Here is an 8515-nt window from a genome sequence, read left to right on the forward strand (position 1 = left end):
CCTCTCTCCTTAACCAAGTCCTACTCATGTCCCAGGGCCCAGTGGTGACCTCTCTAGCTCTGTGGTCAGAGCTCTACATCCTGACCCTCATTTGGGCCTCAGCTTCAGAGTACAGCACTTTCTCTGAAGATCACAAAGGACAGTGATGCCTCCCTTAAACTGTAATCATTGCTGAGGAGAGCTTTACTACTTCCAAGTTTATTTTATTTTTAAAGATTTTATTTATTTATTCATGAGAGACAGAGAGAGAGGCTGAGACACAGGCAGAAGGAAAAGAAACAGGCTCCATGCAGGGAACCTGATGCAGGACCCGATCCTGGGACCCCAGGATCATGCCCTGAGCCAAAGGCAGATGTCCAACTGCTGAGCCACCCAAGCATCCTTACCTCCGAGTTTATAATACGAGACTGTAACAACAGTCCTACAAGTAGATACTATAATCATTATTCCTGTTTTATAGAGCAGAAGCTCAAGCTCAGACTCAAGCTCTGCCCAAGAGCACACAGCTAGTTGGTGGCGGAGCTACTAAGTGTATAATGGCCTTTTCACTTGTCTCTCAGCACAAGCCTGAAATGTCATGAGTAGAAACCACAACTAGCTCACACTGCTATGCCTGGCTTTTGCCAGTTGCTAAATAAATATGAATGAAATGTGATGCCTACAGCATCCTGAAATGTAAGTAACCTTCTTCATGAAATGGGAACAGCAAACATTTAGCTCACCTGCCAGGCCCATACTGAATGGTTCCACCCAGTACCAGCAGCCATCCTAGGTGGTGCGTTTTTGTATTACTGCTAGGAGATTGAGGGAACCTTGAGTGTCAGAGGAGTTAAGTGACTTGCCCAAGGTCACACAGCAAACAGATTCAGGCCTGCTTGGGGGCTCACCTTCTCTCATCTTCATCACCCACTGCTCCCTATCTCTCTTCTCCTGCCTGTTCTATTTTTTCAGGGACAGAAACTATCTGTGGGTAGTGAGATGACTTTCTCTGTACCATTCAGCAAACCAGCAAGTGTGGGTTCCAGCTGCAACCCAGGAAGGATCCACCTGTAGGTCCCCCTACTTCCACCCCACCCCGAATCATTGTGGGCAAATCCCTCGGGGCTTGTCTTGACCTCTCACCCAGCACACCTGCAGACAGTGAGGGGAAGTCGCTGGGGGTGAGAGAGGCAGCCTCTCTTTGCGCGGGTCCACATGTCACACGAGGGCCAGCCCGGCCGTCCCCAGACCATGGCACTGCCCACCACTGTCGGGCTCCTGGGCACTCACCACGCCACGAGCCCGGGCGGGTGGGAACTCGGTGAGAAGCTTCGCAGCTCCAGCCAGATGCGAATTGTCCCTCCCACACCTCGCGGGCGGCAGGGGCCTCCATTAGAGCCCCCGAGGAGTCAGAATCCACACCTCCGCAAATGGGCCCGCTTTCCCAAGGCCCCCCTGCCCAGGCCTTCCCTGGGCTCTGTGGGTTTTGACACCTCTCTGTAACCTGGCAGGGGGCCACCTCTCACCTTCGGGCCAGATAAAAGCTCAGGCCTGGAGGTGGCCGGCTCAGCCTCCCAGAGCCCTCGGCGGCCCCGGCCATGGCCCAGTCTCCTCCTCTGCGCGGCCTTCTGGGCCACGACCACTGGGCCTCACCCCGGGGCTGGGGCTGGGCCGGCCACCCCGACTCCACGTCCCCGGCCTCCTCCTCGGATTCGTCGGGCTCGTGCCCCTGCGACGGCGCCCGCGGCCCCTCGCAGCCCGCGCCCCCGGCCCGCAGCGTCCGTGCCGCAGAGGCCGCCCCGACGGCGCCCGCACGAGCCCGCAGCGCAGCGGCCGGCGGCCCGCGGCAGAGCGCCAGCGAGCGCGAGAAGCTGCGCATGCGCACGCTCGCCCGCGCCCTGCACGAGCTGCGCCGCTTTCTGCCGCCGTCCGTGGCGCCCGCCGGCCAGAGCCTCACCAAGATCGAGACGCTGCGCCTGGCCATCCGCTACATCGGCCACCTGTCGGCCGTGCTGGGCCTCAGCGAGGAGAGCCTGCAGCGCCGGCGGCGGCGGCGTGGCGACGCGGCGGCGCCTCCGTGCTGCCAGCTCTGCCCCGACGGCGGCGGCGGCGGCCCCGCGCAGGCGCAGACGCAGACGCCGGTGCAGGTGCAGGTGCAGGCGCGCGCCCCGGGGGGCCTGGGCTCCGCGGCGCCCTGGGGGTCCCCGCCGGCCCGTCCCGGAGCGCTAGTGGCGCCCGAGCGCCTGGGGAGCGGGGTGCCGGACGTGGATCCCTGGGTTACACCCCCTTACTGCCCTGCGATGCAGTCGCCCCCGCAACTCCCCCAAGGGAGAGCCCGCGACGCTGCCCTTTGGACACCGCCCCAGGCCTGTTCCGGAACTCAGACGTCCCCAGAACCGAGGAACCAGGCCACGCCCTGGACGCCGCCCCCCGCGGCCCCCGAGCTGGCTGTAGTATACCAGGTACGCGCGCATGTTAGGGTGCTGCTTCCCCCGGGATGGTCCCCAGGTTCCTTTGGAAATGGCAAGGGTGGGTAGGCTCTAGTCTGCAGGGAATCACAGGCTTTTTCTATCCCAGTTTATCTAATCCAACAACCCAATGAGAGGTAGAGAGAAGCTGAAGAGAGTATGGAGAGGACCCTTACCTCCTTGGGGAAAGAGGTGTGGCGGGCCCTGGGTCGTTAAGGCCACCACCACCTGGACCTAGAAAACTTGACAGCCAAGTTAAAGAGGGAATCCTTGGACTTGCTCCAGAAGCAAAATGAAAAGTAGTAAGAGCCATTGGGGATTCGCTCCCAAGTGCTCCATTAAGGTTTGGGGAGAGGGAGCCCGGCGGCCCCAGGGGTGGGAACTTCCAGGGTAGACTGGTTTGGAGCTGGTGACTGACCTTCCTCTTTCCTTCAAGCTTCATTTGTTCATGAGGCCCATGAGTGAATGAATCATAGTCCATAAAAGAGCATATTAATAACCAAAATTTATTGCTTGCTGTTTGCCCAACACCTTCTTGACACTGTACATGTATTAACTCAGCCAGCCCAACAACTGTGGAATAGGTATTGTCATCATCACCCCCATTTTACAGATGAGAAAACTGAATAAAAGAGATTGAATTCTTAAACCTAATTAGTAGCAGAGGTGAGATTTGAACCCCTGGAGTGTATCTCCAGAGCCAGTGTTCTTCACCACTTTGCTTCACTGCATCCACGGCACCAGGGCTGTCCGAAGCTGCCAGCCACGTTCCAGGGAGCATCCAGGGTCAAGGTCTCAGGGCATCAGGCAGTGGCCTGCTAATCAGCTGCTTTTGTCTCTCTTGCAGGGTATCTCAGTGTCTCCAGAGTCCTGTCTGTTGCCAGAAACCCCACCCCTCCTGTCCCGCCCAGCATGCCAGAGACTCCAGCCTCAGACCCAATGGGGATGCTGGAGCCACAGTGTAGAGGTGCTCCCCAGCTCAGAGAACCAGGGACCAGGCCCTGCCTTCCAGCTCAGTGATGAAAGCCCTTCCCAGAGCTCAGGCCTGCAGCTCAGTGGCTGCCCTGAACTTTGGCAAGAAGATTTGGAAGGGGCCCACCTGGGCATCTTCTACTAATGGCCTTGCCTGTTGCCTTGTCAGCCAGGAATCGGGCCTTTCGTATGAAGTGCCCTCCTCATTTGCTACTTGCTGTGATCTTCAAGCTTTTTTTTTTTTTAAGCCAACAATCTCTTTTCCAAGTGATGTCTCTCACAGAGGCAGTGTTTGAAACATAGTGGGTGGCCTCCCTGGCTGGAATCAGGACTGGGGTAGTGTCCTCCACGTCCTGGACATCCCCCAGAATGACCAGTGCTCTGCAGGGCACTGCCTGAGCCTCAGGAAGGTGGTGGCTGCTTGACCACAGAGTTGGCCAGGCTGGGATTGTGGGGGGAGTCGGTGAGGGGGTGGGTGAGCGGGGAGAGAAGCCTGTATGCTTAGATTTTGTACTTCTTAAACAACAACAAAAATTTTTATTTGGTCTGTTTTTCTTCTATCAACCTTGGTTTTTATTGCCTCTGGAAAAGGAAGAATGTTCCCATCCCACAGGGAACAGTCATGCTGCTCTTCCTCACCCTGGGACTAGGCCTCCTGAGGTTGGTGTGTGCCCTCACTTGCCACTTTGACAAGTCTTTATCTCCAGGGGCTCCACCTGGCCTGCTGGGCAGGGTCACACAGGGGGTTAACATTTGGGCCTGTTCACTTGCCTCCGACCCATCACCACTATGTTGTCCATTCTTTTGAGTACATTCCCACTGACCCGGAGGGCTCTTTCACAGTTATATAAAAGTGATTTTAAAAAAATGATAATAAAAAAAGAAATGAGGTGGTTAGCTTGTATAAGCTAGGGCCAGTGTATTTATTTCTAGGGTTGCCATAAGAGAAGAGCGTACATCAGGTGGCTTGAAGAACAGAAGTATAATTTTCTCACAGTTCAGGAGGCTAAAAGCCCAAGCTCAGTGTCAGCAGGGTTGGTTTCCTCTGAAGCCTCTCTCCTTGGCTTGCAGATGGCCACCTTCTCTCTGTGCCCTCACATAATTACCCTGCGGTCTTTGCACCTGGCTTAATCACTTCTGGTTAAGGCCACTAGTCATACTGGGTTAGGGCCTACGCATATGACTTTATTTTACCTTAATTACCTCTTCGCAGGCACTATCTCTGAATACATTCACATTATGAGGTCCTGGGGCTTAGACTTTCACCATGGATGTTGGGGGAACACAGGTCAGCCCATAATACCTGATGTGAGGTCCTGGAGAGACAACATTCCCCAGCTAGCAGGGCAGATTAGAGGAAAGTGAGCGGTCAGGGCCCAAGTTGAGGATGTGAGTTTACATACAGTACTTAGGGACCAGAGAGAATGCTACAGCGTGGTGGGAAACAGGGTTGACACCTCTTTCTTGAGTTACCTGATCCATGTTACTGCTGCTGTTCTGATGTATGCTGCTTTAAGTAAAAATAAGAGGCACCTCCAGAATCTTGAAAGAATGCCACCCAAGATCCATTAATCAAGGCCACTGTGGGCTTGGGCGCCAAAAGTGGTAACAACCTCATTCTGCATATACTGACCCAAGTAGGGGAGAATCGCAGGATATAGGGGATGGGCAGTGAGGGATGTTTGCCAAGCAGGCGAGTGGGGAGTGACCCCGGCAGAAGAAACCACATGTCCAGAGTTGACAGAGGTGATGAATAGAGTCAGAAAAGGAGCTCATAGGTTATGGGGATCCTGTCTGGCCTCTTTCTTGGGTGCTGGGAAGGCAGTGAAGGCGGGGAAAGTGGAAGGAATTGGGTCAGAGGCACGGGTGGTCCCTTGGGCTGCTTGGCAGAAATGGAGCCGGGTGGGGAGGCCATAGTGCAGGGCGACAGAAGCGGAGGGAGGAAGACCAGAGCACAAGCTGCTTGAGCTCTCAGCTGCACGCAGGCCAGCCATCCGACCCGATGATGTACCCGCTGACATCATCAAGCAAGTCACTCCTCTGTGCCTCAGTTACTCCATCTCCTAAAAGAAGAACTAGTTTAGGTGCCCACTGAGGTAGCTTCTTCCCCTAGCCTTCTAGGGTTCTGGTTCTTACCCCAAGGGCTCCTGTCCCTGGGGTCTGCCAGCCACAGGTGGGAGGATGAGAAGACCTCACACAGTGAGGAGATGGTTACAGGGGCCTGACCTGGGTGTGCGTTCCACTCAGCTCTAACTCTCCGTATAACTGGGAAAACTATGAAACCTGCCCAAGCCTCAGTTTTCTCAGCTATGAAATGGGGACAGTAACAGGCCCTATATCTCAGGGTTCTTGGGCTTGGCACATAGTAATTGCTGAATGGTGGGAGATGGTGTGGCCTGGTGGGTGCCTAACCTGACTGCATGCTGAGACACCTGGTTCTAGGGGCCCACCCTGAGAGCATGATTCAGTGCATTCAGCTGGGACTTAGGAGCCTGGGGCTTTAAGAAAATCCTTCCCAGATTTGGTTTCAATGGATAGTCTTCACTCCTTCATTTTATAGCTGATGAAACAAGCCCAGGGAGAGGAGCAACTTTCCCCAGCCCCCCAGCTAGGTAGGGATGTCAGGCCCCTGACTCCCTGTCCAGTGTTCCCTCCTTCCCTAGAAGACCCAAGGTCTTGGCTCCATGGTCTCATAGCAGCTGCACCAAAGGCAGAATTAAACAACTGCCCATCTTTTCCTTTGGTTCGCACAGATCTGGAGTTAGTCCTCATAGGGACAGAGGGGGATACTCCCTGGTCCAGGCACAGATGGCCATGCCCTTCCAGCTCCAAGGCCAGGTCCTCCCTCCTGAGGGCGGGAGTGGAGCCCCACAGAGCACTGGCCTCCTCCAGCAGCATTTGGAGCGTCTGCAATTCGGCAGCCAGCAGCCGTCTTTTCCCAGCTCCCCCAGTTCCCCTGAAGAGGCAGAGGTGAGAGGCCACCAGCTAGAGTTGCCTGGGAGACACCTGAGGTGCTGCTGGAATGGGGGTACAGAGCCCAGGGGACTTGGGCCCATCTCCCAGCCCTGTCCTCAGCCTCTGCAAGGGAAAACTCAGGCCCACCTCTCAGGAGCAGTAGCCCCTCGCCTCCATCCATCCGTGGCCTCACCCCTGCTGTGCTTGCCTGCTGCTAAGTGCCTGGCAGGAGAGGGAGAGGGGCTGATGCCTGGTGACTGATCTTTCCACTCCTTCCTGGGGACACCCTCCACCCCTGCCTCCATCATCATCTGTAATACTTTGGACATCCTTTCACGACCCTGTTGCATAGAGAACATGCCTCCTGAGGAGCCTCCTGGGGAAGAGGGAGGAGACATTCCCACACCAGCGGCTTCTTGCCCTTCCCCAGGGTCTTCCTTCCCTGCTGGCCCTGAGTGGTCAACCCCCTGCAGAGTGCTGGGCAGGGACAAGCAGCCTGAATTCTAGTCCACAGGCCTCTGCTCTGTGTGTGACCTTGACCATGGTTCTGCAGGCGGGTCTCTGGCTCTGTGCACCCTCACTGTATTCTCAGGACCCGATTTCCTCCAGACACACAGGGCATTTGGGATGCCAGCCTCGGAAGCTGTCAGGTGGTGGGGAGCACACAACATGTGGATGCCACAGACCTCGCCCCAGCTCCAAATGGAGGGCTTCGGCCGCTCTGCCCCAGCTCAAGAGCCTGCTTCTCATTCTAGCTCTACTGAGTTAAACTCCCTGCGCCTCAGTTTCCTTATCTGCAAACCTGAGATAAAAACAATCCTTATCTCCTGGGCGTGTTGAGACCCAAATGAGATAATGCGCATAAACACTTGGCCCAGTGCCAGGCACCAAGATGAGGATCCCTGCAGACTCTTCTCCTTGGAGGTCAGCTCTCTCCCAGGGACCCTGGGGGGGCCAGCCCCTCCCCCAGCAGGACCTCCTGAGGGGGCCTGCCCTCTGATCCCCAGAAGGTTAAGTGCCAGCCATGGCTGCTGGGTACTGGCGACAGGAAGGGCTGGCTCACAGGGGCTAGGCCGAGGGAAGCCTCCTGATTGGTGGAGAGATCCCACCCCATAACCTGGGCTGGTCTCACTCCTTGGACTGCCCCGCCTTTGATGTAGGGACTGCAATTGCTGCTGAGGAGCCTTCCTGGCCCAGCCCCACCCCCACTTCACCCAAGAGGGAACAGAGGCTGTGAGGAGAGAGGGGAGGCCAGGAGGCAGGACTAGGGGTAACAACACCCAGATTTCCTCCTCGTGCGGGGCAGTGCACCAGATAGCCCGATATGTGACTCTCCTTAGATCCACACCCCAACCCTCTGATCCATTATTTTTATTGTGCAGATGCAGAAACAAAAGCCCATGGGTTTGCGTCACTTGCCCAAGAAACTGGCCAAGCTGTGATCTGAAACCAGGCCCCCTGCTCTCTATGACTCCAGCCCCAGTGACTCACTTGGAGGAGACCCCCAAAGAGCACTGTGATCTGTTACCTCCCATGTTCTCTCCACCGGCCTGGGGTGCTCAGCTGGGCCCTGTGGGGCTGAGGGCAAGGTGAGCTTCCAACAACCTGGCTCCAATTGCCACGAAACTTCCACCAAGGCTAATGGGGGCCATGGAGCCATAGGGGCCCAGACCTCCTCCTCAGAATAGACACTGACCACCAGCTGCCCCAAGTGATCTGGGGGGCATCTGCCTTTTTCTGCATGCTACTCGTGAAAACAGCCACTTTACAGACTGATATCCCACCTGCCACCATGGATCCTGGAGAGGAGATGGGACATGCCTTTGGCCAGTGAATGGTCAGACCAGACCTGGGTCCCAGAGCTTTCTGTCCTCACTCCAAGCCCCTTCTCACTGTCCCACATGTGCTGGCTGCGACACAAGAAGAGGAGCCCAGTCAGCACCCTGCTCCCTTCCCTCATGTTAGGACAGGTGCTGACCCCAGTGTCTGGAACTATGGAAACTTCTGCTTTCTGAAAAAAACACTCCCTTCACTGTCAGGACCTGCTCTGGACCTGGCACCAAGCCCCAGCTCTCCCCACACCACCATCAGAACCATCGTGTCCAGTGGCCTAGGGCCCCTCCCCCCATAGTTCCCAAGCA

General features: G+C 56.3%; 1 protein-coding gene across 1 annotated transcript; it reads left to right on the forward strand.

Annotated features, from left to right (window-relative positions):
- The first annotated feature begins 1577 nt into the window (after positions 1-1577).
- Positions 1578-4305, forward strand: MESP2 (mesoderm posterior bHLH transcription factor 2). The gene is made up of 2 exons (XM_072737283.1): positions 1578-2441; positions 3295-4305. The coding sequence occupies exons 1-2, from the start codon at positions 1578-1580 to the stop codon at positions 3562-3564; spliced, it is 1134 nt and encodes a 377-aa protein (XP_072593384.1). The 3' UTR covers positions 3565-4305.
- The last annotated feature ends 4210 nt before the right edge of the window (positions 4306-8515 follow it).

Source organism: Vulpes vulpes, chromosome 14 (assembly GCF_048418805.1).
Source record: "Vulpes vulpes isolate BD-2025 chromosome 14, VulVul3, whole genome shotgun sequence".
Taxonomy (NCBI): Eukaryota; Metazoa; Chordata; class Mammalia; order Carnivora; family Canidae; genus Vulpes; species Vulpes vulpes.

Bases quoted from the DNA above. Each gene is read 5' to 3' on its own strand.
- MESP2 (XM_072737283.1), top strand. From the start codon at position 1,578: ATGGCCCAGTCTCCTCCTCTGCGCGGCCTTCTGGGCCACGACCACTGG. The intron at 2,442-3,294 runs GTACGCGCGCAT...TCTCTCTTGCAG, and splicing joins AGCTGGCTGTAGTATACCAG to GGTATCTCAGTGTCTCCAGA.